A 26512-nucleotide genomic window follows, 5' to 3' on the forward strand; every position below is an offset into this window, starting at 1 on the left:
ATCACCCCAGAAGTCAAAGCTGATGAAGGCTGCTCTGAGTAACTTTGCTCCTTAAAAAATGGTGTTTTTGCAAAAACAGGTTTCAGGACTAGAAACAAAGGTTACATTTCATTAACTACTGAGAAACTTTTATTATAAACCTGGCATGATATAAGTCTGAATTCTGAGGAGGGAAGTTACCACGTACAAGCTAAGAAAGAAGAAAAGCTTCTGAAGTAAGATGGTTTGTAATGAAAACATGCACTTTAATCTGCACAGAGTTTCAAAATGCTAGAATAAGTATGGTAGACTTATCCATCACAGTGCAAAGAAAACAGCCTATGGTCTATTTATTGGATGGCTCTACAGTGCATCATGTAAATATCACCTCTTATCTCGTTTTCAAAATAGATACATCACCTATACCTACGTAGGGGTGCATGTGTTTATATAAACAGCATGTACACACAAACATATTGTGCACAGACACATAATATAAGCATGAGTATACACATTGTGAAGCAATTTCTTCTTACGTCCTATTAGCCTGCACTAGCTCTCACTGTTTCAAGCAAACTGAGAAAGTGTGCTTATGTTACAAACTGCTTTCAACTCAAAGGATACGAGAAGGCTGTATAAAGCAAAGAGATTAATTTTAAGAAAATTTATCCCAGCACCATCTTTCCAATAAGCCCATGATGATTTTCTGGCCACTAATGTTGGGAAAAGCCATTTTCCTTACACCGCCTACACTAAAAACATTTGGGCTCTCATAGCTCTCTAGCATCAAATTCAAAATAAACAGAAAATGATAGCTACTGTTTTGGAAACACAGCTAGGACACAGAGACCCTTTTTGTTCTAATAGCATTAAATCAAGTAAACACTGAAGTCCACCAAGTGCCATTTTTGATGTATGACACTATTTTTCCTAACTATGTTTAAATGCCTGAAGGGAGTTATTCTGTGCATTTACGCTGAGTTCGACTTCTTTAGGAATATCCTTTGGCTAAAAGGCTGACCTCAGCAGTACAGACATACTCCTATTTAAGACTCCGTGAGTCTGAAATGAAATCCTAAGGCCTGGTTCTCTGATAATTTGGCTCTTCGTGGAGTCCATGAGACGCACAAATCTGGTGTAGGAATGTTGCAAGAGTGCTAAAGAAACCTCCAACCGAGAAAGGCAAGGGCCTGCGGCTGGGGAATATTAAAACAATTTGCCATTCAAAAGCATTTTTGCAAACACCCTCTTTGCCACTGCTACTGTAACAGGCCATGACCAACAGTGTTTATTGCCCAACACCAATAAAGATTAACGATGCCATTTCAGCTCACTAAGAGTCTTTGGGAGTGCTTTTACAGTGAAGCTTCTGTCCCAGAATTGCTCAAATCAGCCTGATGCTAGATGGAAGATTAAAGCTCCAGGAGAGATTTTAGAGGTCTCATGGCATCAGATTGCAAAGGAGCCCAATTTCATTTCTTCAACAGTGTTTGCTTTCCTGGCTACCCCTGGTCCTCCTACAGACATCACAGCAATATTTTATCCAAACTTGCTTTGGGCTTTATTGATAGATATGATTTCCTTATCAAAGTGACAACATTAATATCTCTGAGAAATGACATCTAGGACTACTGGTTACAGAAGTAAATACATCTTCATCGGCTGTTTGAGCATATGAAGAATTTGTTGAACTGCAGCTTTCTCTCTGAAGTTTTCCTCATATTCTGGTATAACTCAGGAATAGTTTCGGGAAAAAAAATCTGATCCCAAACTTGTTTACTTTGGACACCTCTAGACTTCACCTGCAAACCAGTGGTGCCGATCCAAGGAGGATGCTACCTCTAGGTAGTCTGAGGGGGACTTCATCTCAATACAAATCACAGTGACACAAGCACTCTCCTGGGCTTTTTAATTCATTGTAATGGTTCTAATTTCCTACCAAGTCCAATCTACCATCTATATTCAAGGGTGGCTTGACCAAACTTGGTAATGAGTGGGACAGTTGAAAGAAAGTTTTCCCAGTTGCGTAAGTGGAAGGCAGAACATAACGTACACTTGACACGAGGCTGCCCATCACGTGTAAAAATGCATTCAGGCTTGTAAAATAAAACTACTGCAGGAATGTTTCATCAACAGAGAAGCCAGGCAGAATATCTGGCACAAAGGAAAAATTTCTTCTTCCCTGAGATTAGTAGTCCAACTGACAGTCAGGCAATACAGATCTTGTTATATATTGTTAAGACCAGAGATTGGCTGATTAACGAGACAGTGGGCAACATCACCGGCCCTTCACCTTGGAAGGCCTTGTTCCCCTTCAGCCTGTACAAGCTCCTCCTAGACACTAAGATCCTGTGTGCCCTCACGGACGACTCCACTCTCTCAAATGCTGAGCCCTCATGTTTAATAAAAGTTTCCATTCACCCCAGCCTTGGACATGAGGCTTCTTTAGGCTTTGGCCAGAATCAAATCAGAAACCTCACTCTAATTTCCATTCTCAAAGTGATGGCTCTTTTCCAAAAAATCAAAGTACTTTCCCATGCAGAGCCCAAGCCTGTCATCCAAATTCAATAAGCGCTTTACCTACGCAAGGATTGCACAATAACTTTGCTGGCAATATTAGTTATAACATGGTGAAGTTACTGACTTAATGTCCTCAGACCAGTTGTCACAGCATTTGCATTGCCATTTTGTGTTACTTTTCTGTATGGTAATTAACTGGCTTTTGTAAAAGGATTTCACCAAATCGTAAACATTTTTCAGCAAAAAAGTAGAATTAACATCCTGTTACAGAGAAGAATAAACAAAGGCAGAGGAAAGTCAAGTGCATCGTGCAAGGTTAGACACTAGAATAATCAAAATTACAGCTCAGTTATCTGAAATCCTGATCTGTGCCCTGCCCATTGATACATTCTGCTTGGGGAAAAAAGCATGGAGCCAGCTGTATGTGCGGAAATTACCAAGAGGTGCTCTCCTTGCACTGGAGCCACATCCCATCCAAGTCTCCACGCAATGCTGCATGACCTACCCAATGGCTTTTGTTCAGCATGGAGGACAAACATCTTTCACCTTTCTTCTAGCACTGCTTACAGGAAGTAAATCCTAACTTGAATGCAGGGTAAACACCCATAAGTATCAACAGTCTTTAAAACAAGACAACTATTTATGTGTAACACACTGCAGGTCACCTTATTTTAAACATAAAACTTGACAGTAATTTTGACCATACGTAGTTCGTGGCTACTGTCAGCAGCTTAAATGGTTTCTGCCCTGAGAGGGAATCATGAGTTATGTCAATGACACTCTGTAATATCAACTGTACGTTCTTCAAAGTACATAATGTTTTTCTTGTGATAACAGAGCTTATGTTTACCTACAGATATCATTCCATACGAGAACATAAACTGTTTTATGCACAACAGCATTTCCTTTAAGTTCCTTTCTGATTTCATAAGCTATAAAACATGATCTGTAGTTCAAGTGAGGTGTCAGGTGAAGTGTGCTCATTAAGCATGCTCAATTAGCCATCATAAGAATATGCAAAGTTTATTAATAAAGCTGTATCCTTCAGTTTGAAAAGGTTTTTAGAATAAATGCTACTTTTTGTTTGACTTTTCTAACTAACACTATGGGGCTGGGACCTCCATGACCATCACACAGTGAACAGCAGTAATGGACGGATGATCACTAATAAAAGGATAATCCCATTATTGACTGAAAATATAATCCATTTCTTAAACAGACCCCTTGATTACTACCATAGGATCCGGTCTGCATGACTAATTGCCACGTGCACACAGCAGCCACATGCCTTCCCCACTGACAGAGGTCACTCATACCTCTGCCAGCACGAGCAAGCTTGTTGTACCTGCACCTGCTCAAAGGCAAAATCCAGACAGAACAGTGTGGCCATCACACACACACAGATGCTACTTGCACTAAGGTAGCATTCAGTAACTCAAATCCAGGTAAGAACTACACTGGCTGCAGGACTACATTTCTTGGGGGAGAAAGTCCCTGCCTTTATGAGCAGTTGAGCACCAGCATCGCCATTCCAAGCCAGCCGCACCGCAGCAGTATACGTGGGCTGGACTACACCAGCCAAGACTCCTCAGTACCAAAAATAAAGTTAAAAATAAAGTTTGCTCTCATCAGCTTGTAGAAGCTGAGATGATTGCACTGGTGGTCTCAAATCCAGATTCTAGTGAAAAGTTACCTTATTTTACACCTTTTTTTTTTTTTTTTTTTTTTTTTTTTACAGTGTAGTACTTTGATCATTTGAAGGCTGAATTGGTTCTTCTCCCTCTCCCCCATATCCTCAACTGCTGTCTTCATTTTTAGGTTGTGACAATGTTTTGCAATGCATGGTCTGCTTTGCACTTAGAAAACCTCAGATCTTGAAGGCCACCATAATACCTTCCATGAGGGCAGAATCTTCTGATCCTTAAATGAATCATCTTGATACAAAAAAGGTACTTTTTTCCCAGGTTATAGTCTCCAAAAAAGGAGACTAACTTTTTAATTGTGTTCTTCAGAACATTTCACCTTTCTGGGTTGGCCCTTGATAATCTAGTTCGTTACTGCATAATGAATTTATTAGTCTGTTAACTACAGTCCTGACAAAGATAACACCCAATGATTGCTTATAAATCCTCTGTTGCAGTGTTTCTTCTAAAGCTCATGGTTTGTACTATGTTCTTAATAAAATCATAGTACAACAATGGTATGATGAAATAAAGATCACCTGGGCATTCATTTTTAGTAGCCTAAGTTAGCTTAACTGTGTAATAATTTATTTGAAAGCTACAGGCATCAGAGGCAAATCCAGGTCACATGCAGGTCTAATAGAAAGAATTTAGATTCAGTAATCTCTTATCAGCCCCCAAGGTGCTTGCCCAGGCACTGCTCACGTGGCACTTGCTGGAAGTTTTGGCAGAGCTCTGCAAGTCTCCGAAACAGATAAGAGGGTGGTCACCGCACTGTGACCACCCACTCCCCACATCCCACAGCTTCCAGCCAATTTTTTCAGCTGCTGCAGATCCTCTTCATGCAATTTTGCATGCAGCAACGATGACCCCTAATGGTGAAATATTTCTTCTGCTGAGCAGTATGTAGAGATTTTGCTTTTTAATGTATATTTCTACTGAAATTAATTACAACTCCCTCTAAACCTCCAGCAGTTTACTCTGCTGGTGGTCTGCAACTTGAACTGTAACAGAGAAGCAGCTTCTTTGCCCGTTTAACTCTTTCTGACTTTGTACATGGCAACATCAAAATGGAAATGCATATTCCAGATCTAAGTCCAGGATTTAAAGTCACCCTTTTTTTCTGAGGCAGACTATTTTGCAGAAGCAAATTTCAGTCAAACTGGTGTGAATAATCTCTGCAGAAAGTCTTCAGAAAAGGGGATGAGACATTTTTCTCTGGATCCAATCAGCTGTATGCCAGAAAGCAAACAGCATGCACACAAAAAGCTGCCTTGAAGCCTTGTGTCAGCCATCAGATAACGCTGCAGTTGCAGCGCCTTTGATACCCAGCGATCTTTTCATCAGAATCAAATAATCACTAATAACAAAAATAATTTTCTTATTTACAAAGTTATAAACTAATATGTTATTCTAGTATTAATTCAACATTTTAAGTTTATGTAGAGTGTAAAAACCTCATACAATTTTTAAATTCTGAAATGCTTAAAGTTTTGGTTTTTTTAAATCCAAGTATATCTCAAATCCTTTAACTCCTACAGGAATCTATTTCTACATCTGGGCTGAGAACAGAAGGTAATTTTGAATTGTCTTACAGATGCCAGGTACGTAAAACTAAGTCTCACTTTTCTGTTGGGAGAGATGAGTATCGCTATCTGCCCCATTTTAGCTTGCCTGACACTTGCATCTACAGCAAGACAAAGACCAAGGTAACTGTATTACCCAGCCTGACCTAAATGTGTCAACTTCTTCCAAGTTGAAATAAACACACAGCTTTTAAAAGAAAAAAGTTGAGAGCCCCTGGCAGCTTACTGATTTGTTTACTTTCTTTTAACAATATTATAACACAGAAGTTGTGCTAGATTTCATTCAAGTCTACAAAGCACAGAGCCTTCACCTAAATAAACAAAAACCTAGAGATACTTGCAGACTGCTCAAGAAAAAGCACACTTTCAAACTATGATCTCTTTTTGCACAGTAATAGTAGTTAAAGTCACACGGCTAAGTACCTACTAGAGAAAAAAAATTATATATATAAAGACATGCTTCAGAAATGTTTCTTTACTGAACTGGCAATTTGGACAGTAAGGTATGCACAATCCATTTTTTTTTTAAATTAGAATCTAACCCCTCGTTTCTTCATTACCTTTATGACCATTATTTATTGGGTTTGGTTTCTTCAGGGTTTTATTTTTGAAGAACAATACTGCAAATACTTCATCATTCTGACTTACCTTTCTCACATCTGAGCTCTTTGGTTCTGTTGTCCAAGTTATAATTCTAGATACAGCGAGTCTTGTCTCACTGGAATTCACAAAGTCTGTTGGATCCATCTGTCTTGCCAAGGACTCAATATACTTCAGGATAGCAACTTTCACCTGAGAAATGAAAAGGGATTTGTTAATCTCATAGGCTGGCAAAGATGGATTTATCCCAGAATAAACAGATACTACCATAGGTTGACAAGACTTATGTCGCATGGGGAAAAAAATATCCCTGTGACATGTCTCTATGTCATGTTTCAAAAATCAAGAGAAGCTTCCTACCCAAGATAAGTTTTCTGTTTTGAGTCTGGAATGGTACATCAGAACTGGCTTGAAATACGTATGTCTGCTTGTGCATTCGCATAAGCAAATGAGTACTCCACTGCACCGTTTCCACCCGCAGTTGTTGTTCCAGATGCCAAAACATAGTTTTTTGTTTCAAACCAAATGCCTGATACTGGAGTCTCAAAAGAGCCAAAATTTGGGAGGTTGAAGAAAGAACACTCAAGTCATTTGCCATCCTGTATAGTCCTGTCCCTGGAAGATAAATGCATATGACTTCCAGAGTTTACAGTGTTCCTACAGCCTTGAATCAGCAACCTCCTGAAAAACAGTCTGTATAACAGCATCCCCTTGGGAGGGTTCAGTAACAGAAAGCTCTGATTTTTTTTTCTCAAAGCCCTACACTTGCTATGTCTGATCTGTGCAACAAGCACTTAAGGTGTGACTAGGGTCCCAACTTCCCAGCTGCGCAGACTGAGTCTGGTCCCTTCTGTCCTGCATAGCCAGGTTTTCTTCCCACCAAGACCAGGGTAAAGAAGAATTTTCCATGTCTAAACTTTACTCTAATAGGGTCCAGTGTGCCTAAAGCCCAACTCTTACTGACTTGTGATGAGTCATAGGGTCCTATTTTAAAGATATGTAGATTTATTAAAATGGAGAACAAGAGTGTTAATCAAAGTTGCCAATATCATTTCTATATCACAGAGGTACTTACAATTAATTCTTATCATGAGTTCTATGCTTTACAGTATGCCTGATGTGACAAGCTAAGACAACCATGTTTGATGCTTCAGTGAAAAGGCTTTTCATACTGACCTTCAGGTTTGGTGTTTGGGTCTGATCTACAATGAACCTCATCAAAATGTTAAATTGTTGATCAAATGGAAAAGAATCCCTGTGCAAAGAAAACAAAGGCAAAAATGTAATACAACATAAATTTTCAGGACTAAGCTTGATACATTAAAGCTTACACAACATATTTCAGCACCTATCATGCTTTTCTTCTTAACTTTACCATCAACCAGAGAAACTCCAAGTCTAAGGACTAGCTGATTATTGATTTAATACTACCAAAGCCTGCTAAATCAATACCTCTATACACTGTTATTTCATCTGTTCTCTGTACACTCATCCAGCTTTTGGCACACCCATCCATTCCTTATTCAGTTCAGGCTGTGCTTTCTTCCCTTATCTCCAGTAGCACACTGGTTCATCTTTTCCTCAGATTTCATACCTGGTTTTAATTTCTTTCCTCTTTTTTCCTCCTTTATCCTATTTTCTCCTGGATTGCTACCACTTCTTTTTTAATTATCCCATTTCCAGGATGAGCTGAACTTTATTGTTACAGTGTCCTGTGCTGGACATCTGTAGAAAAGGACATTGACTACAGAACTGGTGTGCACATTGCAGTAGCATTCAAGGCCTTATCCTGATATTACTGTTATTTGCTGTTTGAACACATGAAAGATGCTCTCAACTTTGTGGTAAAGCACCATTCATATCCTGAACATTGCAAATACATAATCAAAAAGAAAGTTGATATCAAAGCACATGCACACGAAAAACCAAATTAACAAAATTAATCAGTTACACTTTTTAAATGTTATGATTTAAAGTTATCTATTTAGAAAAGAGACAGGCCTTTTTAATTCAATGCTTGAAATATTGTGACAACTTTATTCTCCTTTATTCTGGTATTTATCAGGATGGAGGCCTCAAAATACACAGCACTACTGGGTTTATGAAATGTTCATGAGATGCCTTCCTGTAATCCTGCAAAAACCTCCACAACATTTGCCATCTGAGTACCCTACCTGGTGACATCCAGAGCTTTTTGAACTTTCGCCTGCACAGAACCCAACAAATCTGCTCCCATTTTCTTTAGCAACTGGGTCAGGAGAACAAAAAGCCAATCCTGCAAGTCATCTTTATGAATGATGATGAAATCAACCAGGGTTTCCAGAAACATGCTGAAGACCTATGAACAAAACAAGTGTCACAAAAAGGAATATCATGCTTTACAGAAAAATAATCAAAGGGGAGGGGTTTACAATCTGAGTTTCAGGATGATTTGGTTATAGACAGTTTCATGAATGAATGGTTTTAGTGACTACCTTGGTCTGGAAAAAAAAATCCGACAAGACACCTCTAAAATGTGTTGTATTAAAATATCACATGAAACAAATGAAGGAAGGGGGTAGAATACACTTACTCTCTGTTGTGAATTCCACAGCAAAGCAGGCCATGCAACAAAACAAACCACTCGTTAGCACACATAGTGATCAAGGCTGGTTGTTCAGATGCAGTTTGTCAACAGATATAAGATGCATTCATTGCAAGTTTACATTTTCTTAAAACACAATCTCTTCTCAGAGTTACTTAAAACATTATATTCCTCAGATCAGATCCAGTCTCTTCACTCATGAAAGTAACCTATGTTTATATACGTTTACATGTAACAGTTTACATCTGTTTAACACCACAACTAATGAGTTTGTGGCAATAACAGCAGTGCAGATGACAGATCACTGCCACAGAGAACATACCTGAGCCCAGTGTGCAATAAACCATCACTTACAAATTGGAAATATTTTGCAAACAAATAGCTACACCTTCCCCCTTTCCATAACACATACTGAACCTTTGAGAACCAAAAGATTAAGACCTTACAGGTAGGAACTGCCACACCTGGCGAGGCCTGTGGGACAGCTGGTCCAGACTACAAATATGGCCAAAAATGCACGCTTTGAGCAAGACCTGTGTCAGGCAACTCTGCCTGCCCAGGCGATTTCCTCCTGACAACCATTCATTACAACTGGTTTACCCAAGTGGTCTGAAGTACAAATATTTATATAACTTATTCTTTCTCAAACTGTATTTAACCCAACAGCAGATGTTTTTACTCGGCCATTACCAGCTGCCCTCAACCAAACCTCCTCAGGAAAGGGCAGGAAACTGCCATTTCCCCTCTCCCTGCTCCCCCTTACCCATCGACAGAAGACCCCTGGGTCTAAACATGCCTGTGGGCCCAACCTCCCCATTCCCTAGCCTGCTTCTTTTTAAGAGATATCTGTAAATTCATGCCACGGCCTTTAACTTCAAAGGTCAGTGTTATAAAGATGGCAAAGTGGCTATATTAAAGACATTACTTATTTATGAGATCCAGAACAGTATCTTGGTGAGACTCCATACTGCTCCCAGGTGCACACAATATACAAACCCCAGGGACCATGATGCTGAACTGTGGCTCATTACCCTTCATGGACCTCACTCTACCGTGCATCACCAAGACACTCCCCAGAGAAGTACAGATAAAACTGAACCTCTCGCTCCAGCAGCCGACATCTGAAAGGCATTAGGCTGCTCCTGGGGAAGCACGGAGTAACAAGTTCCTAGCAACATAAGAGAGACTGAGACACATCCCTTCATTGTAAAACAGAAAAATTAAGGAGATTTATAAACGCCAGTTTCCCCAGCAGATGGCAGGGGTAGAAATACAAAACATTCATCTTGGAACAGTGTCAACTGTGCACACATGGTAATGTAAGAGAGCGAGCCAAGTCTTTGTGATCTTACCTTGCTGTGAGGGTCAGCAAACATGCGAGTAAATATTTCACATAGCCTTTTTAACTCGACTCGGCTAAAATACATAAATAGAACATGATATTAATGCTAAAGATTTAGTTGCAGCAAAAAAGCTAAGAAATATTAACAGCTGAAAGATCTAACCTCCTTTATTTAAATGCTACTCATGTCACATTTCTGAAAACTTTGTATCTAGGCAAAGCCTGAACTGTTGGGACATTAAGAAATCTAAAACATTTTTTAAAATCTAAGCCAGACACTTGTATTTTCTGCTGCTTCTATTTTCTTCTATATTCTGGACTGCAGAAGACAACTTGAAATGTGCACATTTCTGCCTGCATCAGGGTTGCTGACTCACTGAAAACATGGGTCTTTTGCAGCCTAGGAATAGGTTTCTCAAGTCTCTTTCATCAAGGAATTCAAGTTTTCAAGTAAAATCAGAACTTTTATGCTGTTTGTGTGCATACTAATCATAAATATTTTGGTCTAAATTCTCAGTTGCTTCAGTAAAATCAGTCTAGAATCATCTAGTATTAACAGATACCAGAATTGACTTCAAAGTGACAGCAGGCACATCGAGGAGAGAAATACACAGAAATAGAAGACAGATTAATAAGTGAGCAACCTAGTAAGTCAGAAGATAATTAAATCAAAGGACAATCTAAGTTCCTATTAGTAAGAGATTATTAGCTGCTCAGTAATGCTCTTTTTATGCTGGGCCGGGCGGAGAATGATGTACAGGTCCCTTTCATAAGATATTGAGTTTGAGTCAAACACAGAACTATTTAGTGCCAAAGCTCTTATTTGCAATGTATTGAAAATACAAGCCTTAGTTTTCCTGCAAGGCAAACTGCCAAAGAATGCAGAAGTTTTGCTTGTTTACTATGCAAACAAAAACAGAGCAAGACAGTTAGGGAACATTCGCTACACACTATGGATGCAATTAGATATTTTTCACAATTAATTAGAGCAACTAGTCAAATGCACATCGACCGCTCAGCGAACAGCCATTCAGATCTTGACTATAGGTACCCTCTTTCCAGAAAGACGTTGATTCTACAATCCACCAACATATCTCCCTATCTCTCAAAATCAGCTTCAAAGAACAGGCCAGAATATGCTAGGACTCTGCAGTTATGTTACTTTTTTTTTAATAACTAACACAGGACATTTTTTCAAACAAACCTATGCATGAAGGGCTGATCAAATTTTAAAAGGGCACAAAAACAATGGTCTTGAGTTTGATCTAGAGGAAAAAGCTGTCAGCTTCATTCAGGATGAGACTGCACAGTCTCAAAACGACTACTCTGCAACGCTTTCCTGATTTCATGAAGATTGCAGCTCTCTGAATAAACTCCTATTTATTACTCTAGTGATTTTTTTCTGGACAAGCATTACATGAAGACAGCAAGTATAAGCGCGTCTCTTTCTAAAAGCTCACGGACCCAAGATGATAATGCAAGTACTAAATTGAAACGGGCAGTGGAAGAATATTTCCTTAAGGGACTTGTTTGCCTTCTTTTATTTAGAAGACCTTATGGGGAGCCCTTAAAGAACTAGGCCACAGGAAGCTGTATGAAACAATGAGGATAGGTAAGTGCCATAACACTCTGCATCCATATCTTTCTGGATATGCAAATCCCAGCTAACACAGAATCAGCCATCTTTCAGTTCAGAGTACTAAAGAAAACCTAGCCACATCACTACCTTTTATTAAACTTGTTATACCACAACAGAAGATATCAAGTTTAATTAGAAGACAGACTTGCCCCTTGGACTAATGACCTTGATGATGTTCTGCAAGACGCCGTGGGAATAAACAGGATGATAAAATCTAATCATTACAACAGGCATCAGATCAACCCTGAACCAAGGAGGAAGCAGACTAAAAGCAAACCAAAAGGAAGTATCATCTACAGAAGTAAAACCAGTATCAAATTAAAAAAAAACAACTCTGCAGGGGTGTAGTTTCTGGGACAGGTTTATAAACTATTCAAAATCAAAGCTAAGTAAACATGCTAGCTTGAGGGATCAGTGACAGCAGTACAGTTCAAAACCTGCAGCTAGCAGAGTTGAAAACAATAGCTGAATTCTACTAGCATTTCTGCTAAGAGCTACTGATATGGATAAATAGCCCATCACCCAACCTTTTCAGCATTTGCTCCCTTGACTATCCCCAACAGCACTCAAAACCTTGGTCATAATCCTCACACACCTTTGAGGCAAAATCAAAGTCTCACTCAACTTTTTCATGCAAGTATATAAGGTGCCAGAGTCTTTCCAGACAGTTCATTAAAATAAGAAAAAAAAAAGACAGGATACATGGGGGAAGTATCTTTTAAGAGACTCATAAATAGACTACATCAAAAATCATCTCTGATCTAGAGACTCTAACGACCTATATTAAAAAACTGTAGCACTTCCCACTTAAGGACTGCATCACATCATGTGAAGTCCTAGAATAACACACCTAGAATAAATAACCTTCCCAGGCCTGCGCTCTGTACATTTTCATTCACTCTGTTAACATGAACCACCACATATTTTCAGCCAGCAAAGGCCTTTTAAAACAGAAACAGTCGCACAAATCTGAGTAGGCAGGCTATAAACCACACAACAACCACTTATAAACTTGGTTATAATTTAGGTACATAATATTGGTAACAGGAAAATAAAAATGTCACAGCTGTTTGGAAACAAGCTGTTTATCTTTTGACGCCTTTGAAGATAACATTCACAAATACTTTCACCACAAACTAAGGGTGAAAAGCCTATGGTCTGAGAGCCAGTTGTTTTTTGTTAATGTGACCCGTGGCCATGTGAAGTTTCCATATGACTATTGGATAATTCTAGGATCTGTTTTAATGTATGACATGCCAGAAGTGTTTGAAGGGTTTATTTGGCTTTAAACAAGGGAAAAAGGTCTGCCTCTCCTACCACAAGCAAAGTTTTAGAGTTGTTCCACCTACTTCATTGCCTTAAGAAACTTCCCTCTACATTCTAATCTACACCATTTATAGGAGACTCAAGTTTCTGATACAAGATTTCTCAAGAGTTACAAATATCTGTAATTATACCTAACACAGCCTTCATAAAGAGTCAAAGTATACCCAACATACTGAGAGTATCGTCTGATCTCATCTTTGAAACACACACACCCTAAGTCATTTTAGAATAAGTGCAGTAAGCGTTTGCTTCACCACCAAAGTTTATGGTTAAAAATACTGAAGGTTCAAACAGATTAATGTAAAAATGGTTCCACCCTTTGAGTGCATTTACATTACCATCAGTGTGGGAACTCTCACTGTGCTACAACAAGCACTTACTGTTGGAGGCCTTCACGAGACAGAGGAAGGCTAAGAGAAGACAGCATGCTTACTTGTGTCCTTTCTACATTACTGCTACAACTTTAACACAAATTATAGTGATGACAGCAGAAATTTTTCCTGAAAGTAATTAAAGCACCACATTGTGGAGACAAAGCCTTCACAGCTGTGAAAGATACTATCTGTCTCCACAAGGCAGGTACAATCACTGACTTCTGACTATAGCCATCTCTCATGAATGACCAACGCAATAAAACTATCAAGGTCACCTCAGTGTCCGCTGGCTTTTCAGTAAGTTCTGAAGACCTATGAGCCCCTCTTTCCTTTCAGACCAGTTGGAGCTGGCACAGTGGTTCAGGACCTCAGCCACATCTTCAGTCTGCCGCAGGTAGTGTGGAATGCCCCCGTTCCTGGAACCATAGGAGCGCTCCGAGCAAGCGCTTGATGCATCGCTGTTAGCATCGTCATCGGAGTACATCCCATAGGGTTCATATCTTCTTCTCACTGGTTTTTTCTGGAAAAGGGGAAACTCAGACTTAGGAGGTTATATATGGTTACATCAATATCAAAAGAAAAACATTCTATCCGTAATCACTAAAAGGAAGACTAATGCTATTGTCTCAGTGACATAAGTGTTTGAAAGCGTCACCAAGCACTGCCTGCTTACCTCACAGTAGAGCAAGACAGATCCTAGTCAATGAGACTATTCAAGTGACTAAGGGGAGCAGGGCCTGCCTTCCCCAGCATGAAAGCAAGATACTTATGCCCAGTGGAACACTAGCTACTGCTAATGAAAACATATTTTGTTTTATTGTCAACTATTGTCAGTTCCACTGTTACAGATTCTATGATGATACCACCTCTACTTCAAGAAAAAAAAGATAAGGAAGAAAAAGGTGAAGGAATCTGTGCCGGCACGCACAGTCACTTTGATATCAATAATGAAGTGACTCTAGAAATGCACTGGGATATAGGAGATGACAACTTCTCTGTTAGTTTGGGCTAGGATTTTTCCAGAGGCTCCTAAGGGAGTTGAGTACTCAAATCCCACTCATTACCACAGCATGGCATTAGAGAACCTAATTCCCTTAGGTACATCTGACAACCTCATATTAGAAGGGATATTAGAATAATTATGGTAGCAAAACAAATTGCATACTATACTGCAAAACAAACTCTTAAATGAGCCTTAATAGAACAGTATTGATAAGAAAGTGTATCAGAAAAAAATGGCCTATATTCTAAAGTGGTTGCTACAGAATTCCTTCCAGTGTCCAGTCCTGCAGTTCTTGGACTTGTGAAACCAGCAGTTTTGCTTCCACTAGTACTGCAGGATTGAAGCATAGAAATTAACTCAAGTGCAGTATCATGGGCGTTAGCAACTGGGTGGGGAAAGTTGGAAAGTAGAAATAAAAAGTCAAGAAAGCACTAGTACCTTGCTCCTGGAGTCTCCTAACAGCTGTAGGCAGGAAAATATTGAAGGGTGGGAAAAAGCATAGAGAATTATGTCAGAAGCTTATGTAGGGTTTGTTTTTGCAACAAAAACGTATAGCAAATGCGTCTTAGCAAATTAAAAAACAAAACAAAAAACAGTTTATGCAAAATAAAAGTGGGTACAAGAACGCCTGGCTGTATCTCCTAACTGCTGCACTACTCATATACCCTACCACGTCCATTAGGAAGCTTGGAAGTGAGATTATCTGTTAATAAGGTTTTTGGTGACAGATCTATATACCACATCTCTGCTTACTTTTCAGAAACGTTGCTCTGGAAGATACCAGAGTTTTTTTGCTCTGATTTATTTCCCCACGTTATCGGTAACATTTGATTTTAGAGTCTTGGAAAGAAATTCTGATGCCAAGAAACCACTATCTACAGTACAGCATATTTAATCAACTTCACTTAACCAAGGTCTCTTTCAACCCACAGTTCTTACACCACACACACTTTTTGAAGCTGAGCTTCTTTTAAGATCCCCCTGGCTGGCATCCCTGGCTTAAAGGCCTGCCTTAACACCAAAGCTTCCATCACCCTTTGAGCTCTTCTGACAGGTGTGAGCACTGATTCCCAGTACAGACACTGTGGGTTTAGGCCAAGTCTAGCTCTCTAACAGAAGCAGTGGATCCAACAGGAATTGTACGAGTGGAGTAGAGGTCACAAAACGACCCACTGTTTTGTTTAAACTGAGTATTTATTTGGTTGAAGCCACCTTTGGAGAAGTTCTTTTCATTTCCTACTACAGAGAAAAGAGTTCTCATCCAAAACCAGGCTGCTGGATTAAAGCTGGCATCACATGACTCTCTCGAGCCTGAACCAAGTTTGTAAATTCTGTTGTCAGAAGACAACCAAGAAAAACAGCAAAATTGCCGTGGTGGGAAAGGAGGGGACGACAAGATCATGTTGCATCCCCTTAAGTCATCCAAATTCAGATTGATCAACATAAGCAGTAACACCACTTAATCTCCAGCTACACTTATGGATTTCCCATTTAAGTGAGATTTTAGCATTCTAGTGTAATGTTATTTAGTTTATAAAAGTGGAGTATTTAAAAGGAAACTCCATCAAGTCTAGCTGAAGATGAAATCACATCAAAAAGACATCTCAGCAGTCACAGTAGTGTTTCTATCCACTGCTAACTTCTCCCTCAAGAAACTCATATTCAGCAGCTGCTCACATTCAGGGTTAGAGCCTGATTTCATTTACACAGGCAAACCATCACCTACAATTATGCCCTGAACTGCACTAGTGGCAAATTTGAGGTGCTGAGAGCAGAAACTGCCTCACAAGCTGTTGTATTTAATAATGAAAATGCCCATTAATGATTCAGCCCACTAAATGCAAGTGCCATCTATTATATACTGTCCTACTCTATATTGTTGACAAGTACTTTTTTTTATGGAAAGGTAAATTCTGTAAAAAAAAAGATATTTCTCTAGAGTACTCAATCATCTAGAAATAGAGGTGACATGAGCTTGGTAATAATCCAATATAAAAAGGAAAATTATGTTAGCCATCCTTAGGGAAAGCGAACTAGCAATGGAGCAAGGACATCTCAAACTGGGGACATGGCTCGTTCTCAGTAAATAGAGATCCGAGATATCTGTCTGAGATACATCATGAGACCCTCCCCTCAGCTCAAGTCTAGAGCTGGATAAGACCCAAGGTATACTGGTACCCAGGTAATGCTGTAGAATAATTGTTCCCACCTCTACACATCCTCTCTCCCCCAAAACCCCAAGATAAATCCAAAGGCTTATCTTAACACTTGTTTTCTGAAGTGAAGACGACACTTTCTGGGTTCTACCCGAGAGATATTATAGTACAGTAAGATTATACAGGACAATAACATTTCAAAACATGACAATAAATTTACTTGGAAATGCACTGAGAATTTAGAAAGTACGAGGAGCACGCTACACAAATGCAATTTAATTGCATGAGATGGTACCAGTTACAGACAAGCCAAGTTATGAGCTGACCCAAGTATCTAGCCAGGTGCAAATAACAGGGCAGGAACTCATGAAATTCTCTGTTCTTGTTGAAACCTGATCAGGAATCGACACTAACAGAGAACACTGCTTTTCTGACAAAATCTTCATGCAGGTAACAGGACTGATGGAAATTCCTGACCCTGCAGGTACCGAGCACTCCTGCAGTGCCACGATCATCTTCTGACAGCCAAGTGAAAGGCAAACAGCTGATTCGACCCATCCTGCAGCTCTAGCACCGAGCACAGCAGTCTGTTTGATAACAACTGCTGAGAGCTAACACGGAACAGGGAAGCAAATATTGCTGCTGATATATCCAAAGACAAAACAGCAAAAGGTAACTAACTCTACAGCATCGGACACTGACACAATCAGAACAAAGCTATTTAGAAAGAGGAAATCGTACGTACAGGTAACTTTAAGCCACTTTCCGGTGTCGGAAGCATTTTGTATTTTTCCTCTTACCAGTGCATCGGCCACAGCAGCCTCCAGATCTGTGCTTGTGCTCAGGACTCGCATGGCATTCACAGAAGCAGGCATCCTGCCTGGCTGTCCGAGTCCAAACCGGTCTGCACAAAAGACAACATTGAAAGGGATTGTTAAATGAATTCACATTCACTTGGAATCCTAATCAGGTGCCCGAGCAGCTCTCCCCATGGGTTCTGGGAACTCACAGTGCTTTTTCCATTAAACACTCTTTTATCCACAGCTCTAGAGAGCTTGCCATTAGAGTAAGAAATACACTATTGTTTGTTGGGCCCCAGAGACAATTTTGGATCCTCAGGGCAACTTTTTTTTTTTTTTTTTTTTAAAGCTGGGAAGCAGAATATCTATTTTGTGTTTCTTTTTACACAGAAGTGGTTTCAAAGTTTTATTTTAATGTCAGAGGCAGACATTCCAGTCCCAATCTGGCACTCTCAGAAATCAAAAGAAAGGTTCTCATTAACTTCAGAGAGACAGAATCATGCCCATTGTCAGAACATGTTAATACCCGACCACTCATCCATCCTGCAGCTTTTTCTCAGGCAAGGATGTGAGACTAGCAGCAGCAGATTAGCCTATTTGATGTTTCAAGGCTTGATTAACCAGTAGACTATCTCCCTACGCCCCCACAATATAAAAATATGGTTTATTTGTTTGTGAAGTGACTCCAATTTTTTTTTTCTTGAGAAGCAGTTTAAATGCCATTTAAAAGCTTTACAACATATCAAAGTGGGGGGGGTTTGATCAAATAATACCATCTCTCTTTGGATTTGATGGCAAAGCTCTCAATGGCATCCAAAACAACAAGATTGAGTCCAAAATGCCACTTACACTCTTAATACTAATTAGTTTACTTTATCATTTGCCCAGTCTGCCAAAAAAGTTACTGAAATTAGTTTCTTTGGGCAAAGGCCAAATTCAGAAAGCCATGCTAGCAGGGATGTGACAGAATCAGTGACCTGAGTATCACGGGCCAGGCTCTGGCAGCACAGTGCTTCTAGATGGGAGTAGATCAGATACCATATTACTGGGATCCTGGCGCCGGTCTATAAGCAGCAAGAGATTGGGTTTGGCATTCCAAGTGGGCTTGTCTTTGCTTAAGAAGGACTGGGAACATCCCTCCTGGGACATACTTTACATCTCCATCCCCCGCAACCACATGTGCCAATAAGAGTTTTGCCAGCAACTTCAGTGGTGCACGAATCAAGCTGCGTGAACCCATTTAATAGACCTTCAGCCGATTCACTCTGGAGGCAGTCATCAAGCAGCAAGAGAGAGGGATCAAGTTACACAGGTCTTTTATTAGTTCATCTATATTTAATTTAATGAAGAAAAAGACTGTTTACCAAAATGTTTAACTATATCGTGGATTTCCACAAAACTGAGGTCAAACATGATAATCAGCAGCTTATATTTTGCTGTATTTTGGGGGAAAACACTATGCTTATCACAAAACTTCATTGCTTTCTTTTTTAAAAAGCTACTGCACTGAAATATCTTTTAAGAAATTAGCTCACACTGACAATGCATTATTTAAATCAGAGATTGAAGTTTGCCAGTCTGCTGTCCTAATTCCAAAGCTTTACCTGAGTGTGTCAGAGATTAAGGAACTGAGGGGATATAAGGAACTATTTTGAGAAAAAAACAACCCTGAATACTAGTATTTATTTCAAATAGAAGTATTATCTATCAAATTTAGTTTCTCAGAATTACGTACCCAGACAAGACATTTCTGATTTAAAACAAAAGCACATTTTCTACAAAACACATTACAAGGAAAAGAAAAAACAAACTTCTTAGAACTACTGCCAAAAAGTAATCAAATCATGACATTTCACAAAGAAATAAAAGTTGTATGTGTTATTACTATCCCCTTTTTTAATGCACTCATGTTGAAGAATCATTTCAAATATTTAGGTGAAACAGTACTTTGTCCCTAAAATGGAAAGATCTGTATGCTCTTAACAGAAGCAGAGTCACTAGTACAGAGATATACACTACAAAGATGTACAGAAGAGAAGTATTTTTTGAAGTGTAAGTGATATCTGGTAGAGTACAAGGGCTGTAAGTGTTGAGAAGTTCTGGACTCAGTTTTATATTTAAACCCAACTCAATAGTATTACTCAAGTGTTACTCAGATCAGAATTTGACTTTTACTTTTGAAATAACACAGCATCAAAAAATACCATTGTCATTTGTTTTCACATTAATTTAGTATTACATTAGAAAAGGGAAGATAGTTTGGGTTTTTTTAAATGAAGAACAGAATGACAAAGTAATTCAGTTGTAGATCAGTTTAAATACCCAGCATAAAGAAACAAAATGGAGCTTTTTTTAACAAATTAAGTACAGTGTGGCATGCTGGCTTTTATCTATCTACATGGCTATCAGGAATTTTCAGAAATACTTCTTTCAGTGACCTTTACATTTATAATACCCAAGTCACTCTGGGCTTCTCCCCAAGACACTACTGCCATACCCAGGTGCTGAAGTTAGACCTTAAGAGAGACCCCGGCATATCTTTAACAAGGGGCTGGGAACACATCTGGCTCCAGGAATAACCAGTACAGGTAAGCCCAACGTTACTGGGCAAGAAATAAGCAGAATATGCTCTGGCCACATTCCCTCGTCTCCCTGGCTAGATTCATTATACTTGTTACAAAACTGACGAAAACTCCCAATAACCATTTTTGGCCTGATTTTGCCATTTTAGGGAGGTTCTGGCTTCTTTAGGACACAGGTAAACATATACAATTTGATTACGCTTTGTACCAAACCACAGGAGCCAAGCGTGAAGTGACTATTGCAGGAAGTTGAATGCAAACAAAGCTTAAATCTGTATTACAGTTGAGGGTTTTTTTAAATCTTTTCAATTATTTTTGTTAAATAAAAATTCAAATTGTTTGAAAAATGCCAAAGAGTCAAATCAGCATGCATGATTTCTGCTGAGTGACCTGACAAGGGAAGCGTTTTGAGAGTTTTAGGTAAGTGACAGCCATTTAACTAGACTTAAAGAGAAACAGAGTATTTTTCACTCCCTACCTGAAGGGTTAAATAACTTTTAGTATCATTAATTCCTTATGCAATTTTAACCTCCAAGCAAACAATGAAGCCCTCGTTCGTCTTTGACACCATCTTTGTCCCCACAACTAAGTTTCTACAGACCTAAAGCTAGCAGCCCTCATTCATTTCTTTTTAAGACTCCCAGTGAAACATTCTGATTCCAAAGGGAGTTACAGGTTCTCCACAACTGCAAATCCAGCACAGGGGTGAGGAAGCCACCACTGGAATCTGCAGATTTTTCTTATTATATGTAAGCACTAATCTCCTGATGTAAAGTCCAGTGAAATTAAGGCATGTTTTCATGTTTTCAACAACTTCCATGTACTTTGGACAAGACCTTCAGAATTATATGAAAGCTGTATCAGCATGTGTTATCCTCCCAAGTTCATTTTGAAAACTCAGCAGGTGCTTAATTCTTGCTGCTTTTGTGTATTTTGGAGAGGATCCCACAATGCGCTTTCATTAGCAGAGACAGGAGTCCAGAATATTTAGTAATAAATAGGATGAAACCCACTGGGATCCGGTCCTAGGCATTGGGAATCGCTACACTGCTAAAGAGGAAATAGAAACAGAAGCTGCAAGTACTCTGCATCAATCAGGATTTAGCCCAGGCTGCACAACTGATCCAATTTACAGGAGAATTGAGAAAGCCCTGGATCACCCTTTGCTTAAACACTGCTCACAATGTTCCTAAAATACATAAAATTAAAAACATCCAATAAATGAAATTCAAAACAAAAAGCCACATTGAACAAAACAGAACAGAAAGCCCCACAGTGGTGAGAAGCACATGCCAAGTGCTGGCTGATGCACATGACAGCAAATGTTAAGATGGTGTAAAACAAGACTACGTATAAGAAGCGGATTCATGCAGTTAGCGCTTGTTCACCTGACTGCCCAACAGAATCAGCAGTGGAGAGAGCACTAGTGGACCTGGAATGACGTCGAGAAGCTGCAAGTAGAAGGAATGGCAACACCCACAGGATTAACACACATTTAACCCGAGACAGAAAATGCCACAATTCAAAGGGGATGCGCGTGACCACTACCGGTAAAGGTGTTTCATAGTGACAGGGAAATGACACCGTATATGAATGCATTAACAGATACAGTGCAAGCCCCACAGCCTCCACCTGTGGCTTCCCTCCCCTTTCCCCCACGGCCATAAACAGGATGCATGACAAAACTCATTTGTAACAGTCCCAAACCCAGTGCTGTTCAGCAAAAAAAAAAAAAAAAAACCCAGTGCACATCAGTCACGTTCCAGACCCACAGATCTGGAAGACGGCCATCATGAGAACGTGGAGCACGTAACTACAGAGCAGGATTTAGATGTGTCTGATCTAAACCCAAACGTGAAGCCATGATGAATGGTGAGGAATTGTGCTTGCAGGTATTTTTCCACAACATTCTAGCCTATGCACAAAAAAAACAAACGTTAACAAAGAGAATGAGTAACCACAGAAATAGAAAGAGTCATACAGGGAGGTCAGCCAACCACTGCATGTAGGTCTTTGGGTTGGGTTTTTTTCCCAGAGTAAACACACATACACACACTTCATAGACATTGCTACTACCAAAAGTCTCTTGCTTTTAACAAATTTTGTATACATGTTTCTTGAATCTAAGTATGTACATGCACAGATAATCTGAATATGCACATCGTACACTGATCTAGAATTACACCACACGTATACAAACTGTTAATAGCAACAGAGCACACACAACTGCAGAAGAGCTGAAGCCGAATATAGCTCCCACTTCAATTGCCAATTGTCAGCAGCACTTGAATCACAAAATGCCTTTGGAGAGGTTTTCAGTTCTTGGATTCAGCATAAAGGTGAGTTCTTTATGAAAGCAAGGGAACACTGGATCAGCCATTTCCAAATTACAGAAATTTAGTTTTTCTAAAGAGGTTTTCCCTGTGTCTAGCACTGACATGCTCACCTAGCTCAAAGCAACTGACCCAACAAACTGGATTGCTCATTTGAGCAATTCATCACCACAGACTCACTGAAGGCCCTGTTGCTTTAACATCGTTACTAGTACTGTCAAGAAACTGAAAAAGCAAAGCAGCATCACCTTCTAATACAAATAGGCTTTGTCAATTATGCATATGTGTGCAGCAGAAAAATAAGTCTTCTGTTTAAGACAAAGCATTCATAAACACAAATACTAATATTATAAAGTAGAAATCAGCAAAGTAGGAAAAATAAAATTTGAGGTTTTTCCCCAGCTGTGAGAGCTTGACTAAAAGCTATACAGAATATGCAATGTGCTCTTTAACTATGGAGAACACATGCATTTATTCAAGAGAACAATCCCACTGACACCATCAGTAACTCATGAAAAAGATTTGCAGGATCAGTGCAGGATTATGGACTGAACCTCACAATTAGGACTGAGCTCGCAATTGCTTTCTCCCGAGCCATCCACTATGCCCCTCTGAACGTCACTGCAGGATCAGGGCCCGTGAAGAAACAGGAATAACAGAAGAAAAAAAAAATATAAATCACATCTCTGCTGAGAGGCTGAGTGTAGAGTGACTCTTCACTGGTGTTTCCTAGCTTAGGAAGCAAGATGTTCGGTGCACAGACATGCATACCTGCACGGCAGCCCCGAAACAAAGCAGAGCAATTTGCAAGGTCAGATATCAGCGTTGACATTGACCACAAAACCATTAAATGCAAAAATCCTGTCATTTACATATAGCTAGCTTAACTCACTAATATACAAGTTAATCTTTACAAACAAAAATAGACCATGCACAGTAGAATTATATTACCTTAGCATTAATGTAAGATTAACTGGGTTCTAGAAATACTGCAGTAGAATCATATTGGTTTGGCTTAAATTGACATCTATAAATTTCTTTCTGATTAATTATACACTATATAACTAACAAGTTCATTAACATGTACAAGCTTAAAGCATTTCAGTGAAAACATAAGGAAAAAGACAATAGGATACCAGCCTATGTTGGGTTACTATTACATTGATACTTCCTCCCCCACCTTAATGACTTTTAACAATAAGGTATTTCTAGAAATGCATTAATCTTCGGGTAATTAAATATCGTGAGCTAAAATGAAATCACCATCTCCCCACAGTAAAATTTGTTAAAACCCGTGTAATAGACATCTGTAACTGAAATTTTATAGTCAGTGTATGAGTCTTGGTGGTGGTGGATGAAACTCACACCAACTGTGATTCTGGTACACTGCATTTATTTTTCAGAACAAGGGCTCAAGACAGTATTTCAACTAATGTATTTTCACTAAAATAAATGAAACGCAACAATAATTACACAGAACACCGATGAGCTAACCCTGAAATCCAGCCTGCTTAAACACTTTGGCTAGAGTAAAAAAGCTTCATCCAAAATTGAAACTGGGCAGGTAACTATAAAAATGAGCTACAGTTGCATATCTACCATCCCTTTATGGCTCTGATATCATATCAGCTTCATTTAATCAATAAAAAGTTCATCTATTTATCTTAAAGAGCTATGAGCCAAGTTCTGAATAGTAAGTTGAACTCCTCCCATTTTTAACCAAAATTTGAAATATTACAGATAATACAAATAGGTTATTTCATAGCTCAATATAGCTCAAAATAATGACATTTTGAACCCAAAAGCCTTTCTAATATTAACATGAAGATTCCACTCTACATCATTGAAATCAATGGGATTTTGGCCAATGATTTCATATGGATGAAGACAACCAGCCTCTGCACAAATAGCCAAATCAATAATGACAACATCTATTTAAGTTTAAAAGATTAAAGTACAGTGTATTAATCAAGTATGAGAACCAAACAGGAAAATTTTGCCCATCTGTCTATATTTCTCATAACCTTTTCTCACTATTGGATTAAAATTGCAGAATTAAGCCCAAGATACTATGTTCCACTTATTAACCTCATATACCTGTATTTTGTCACTGTGCAAAATAGACCCTGTAATACCATTCTTCAGCCTTGATCTAATTTGAAATAGCTTCTTTCTCACTTTTAATACCACATGCACAGCTATGCAATTATTACATAAATGAAGAGGGCCTGGAAATCAACTATATTTCATTATGTTTGAGATGACAAACAAATCTTTCATACAACAAGTAATGTATTGGTTGAATATATGGTATGGTATTTGATCAGAAACATTAACTATCTTGCTGTTTTCAGCACTGAGCAGAAAAACTTCTGCATGTGGTAAGCGTAATGAGATTTTCTATTTGTACTGTACACTTGAACTGCACATTAATGATGCTCCTTTAAAACCTCAACCTTTCCATGTTTTTAGGCTGCTTGAAAAAGTTTCCTACAAAATGGCATTTGCAGCTTGTTAATTGATGATTGAAAATTTAATGTAAAACCTCTACAAAAAAGAGCTTCTGTCTCTATTGGAGGGTTTAGTATAAAAATTACATACTGTTGCTGTACCTAGCTGTAAGAAAATCAGATCATAGAGTCACTAAACAGTCTACGATGCTACCGACTACTTCACTGTGACCTAGAAAATAGAGACTTGCTCTCCTGTAGATTACTATCAGTGCTATAAAGCAAAGCACAAGAGCCCCACACAAGCTGATTTAAAGAAACTAAAAATTACAGAAGTTCAAAAACTATTTTCCTGCTAACAGTGAAATGCTGAGAATCAGAACTGAAGCATGCAGAAGAAAAACAGAAGGAAAACAGGGTTGGAAACGGGGAGTGTGTCAGGAATCCAACAGAGGACAGGAAAGAGCTCATTCCACCTGGCAGTGTCTTGAAAGGGCAATCAGAACAAGGGAAAAAGGAAAAAATATTGACCCTTAAAGCTCCAATGCCTACATGTACTCACCAAGTGGAGGAAAGCCCCGAGCAGGGCTTGTATCTCGACTGCTCTCACGGCTGGTATCACGGCTGCACCCCTGACTCATGCTGGGTCGGGGGATACGACTGCTCCGTGCTAGCATGCAGCATGGAGAGTTTCAGAGAAGGTGAACAAGTTTAATGAGGACAGAAAGCTCAAAGTCAAGTCACATTTCTGTTAGTTACGGTAATTATTACATTAGTAATTATAATTTGCAGCAGCCTGGCTCAGACTCTTTACAAACCAACTATCTTACAAGCTGAGCTGTTTGTGACATGAAATTTCAGCAGGATTAAGTGTCTGGTTGACAGTCTGCTTTTTTCCTAAGCAATCCAAGTTTTGTTATTCAAGTAGAGCATGAGTCTTCAATCATTTAGGGGAACTCTACTGTTACAAAACATGCAAAACAGAAGAGGCTGAAACAAACCCTTCTGGAATATTTTTTCCTTAATTATAAACACCCTTCTGGAAAAAAAATAGCAGGTCAAAAGTAGTCACAATACCAATATACTATTTTTGCATAAATTTGCCTTTCACAAGGAAAGTTTTGCCATGAACAAATATCCTAAGGAAAAAAAGGTGTATTGTACAGACTTGCAGACGTATTCCTCTTAAATGAAAGATACTGGGAAAAAGCATTTAGAACCTGAATACTTGAAAACTGAGTGAAAAAGTGGTTTGAATTTTAAGACAGCACCTCCAGATCTTCAACAGAAACTAACCTGCTCCTCAAACATTTCTAAAACCTTGTATTTATGGTTTTATATGCACACAGATTGAGACATATGCACACTTAAGGGGAGCTTTAAACTATATTCTTTACTTTGACAAAACCCTACACCAACAAGACTCTTATCTTTGATCTGGCAGCTATCAAGTGTTCAATTTCCCACAGCCTCCTGCCTGTCAGCTGTGTCAGAGGAACTCATCATATGCACACTCTCTGGCCAAATGCAAAATAGAAGACAGAAGATTAAGCTCC

General features: G+C 39.0%; 1 protein-coding gene across 3 annotated transcripts in view; it reads right to left on the minus strand.

Annotated features, from left to right (window-relative positions):
* CLASP1 (cytoplasmic linker associated protein 1) overlaps positions 1–26512 on the minus strand; it is a 183983-nt gene that overhangs the window by 39725 nt on the left and 117746 nt on the right. For 2 of the 3 annotated variants that reach the window (XM_075757029.1, XM_075757031.1), the window contains 7 exons: positions 17592–17695; positions 15074–15097; positions 13908–14152; positions 10304–10367; positions 8542–8705; positions 7544–7622; positions 6416–6559 (listed from right to left, as the gene is read on the minus strand). In XM_075757029.1, coding sequence (XP_075613144.1) covers positions 6416–6559; positions 7544–7622; positions 8542–8705; positions 10304–10367; positions 13908–14152; positions 15074–15097; positions 17592–17695 — 824 coding nt within the window. The remainder of the gene's footprint in view (positions 1–6415; positions 6560–7543; positions 7623–8541; positions 8706–10303; positions 10368–13907; positions 14153–15073; positions 15098–17591; positions 17696–26512) is intronic. The other variant, XM_075757030.1, reaches the window with a different exon arrangement.

The sequence above is a fragment of the Balearica regulorum genome, chromosome 6 (assembly GCF_011004875.1).
Source record: "Balearica regulorum gibbericeps isolate bBalReg1 chromosome 6, bBalReg1.pri, whole genome shotgun sequence".
In the NCBI taxonomy this organism is placed as follows: Eukaryota; Metazoa; Chordata; class Aves; order Gruiformes; family Gruidae; genus Balearica; species Balearica regulorum.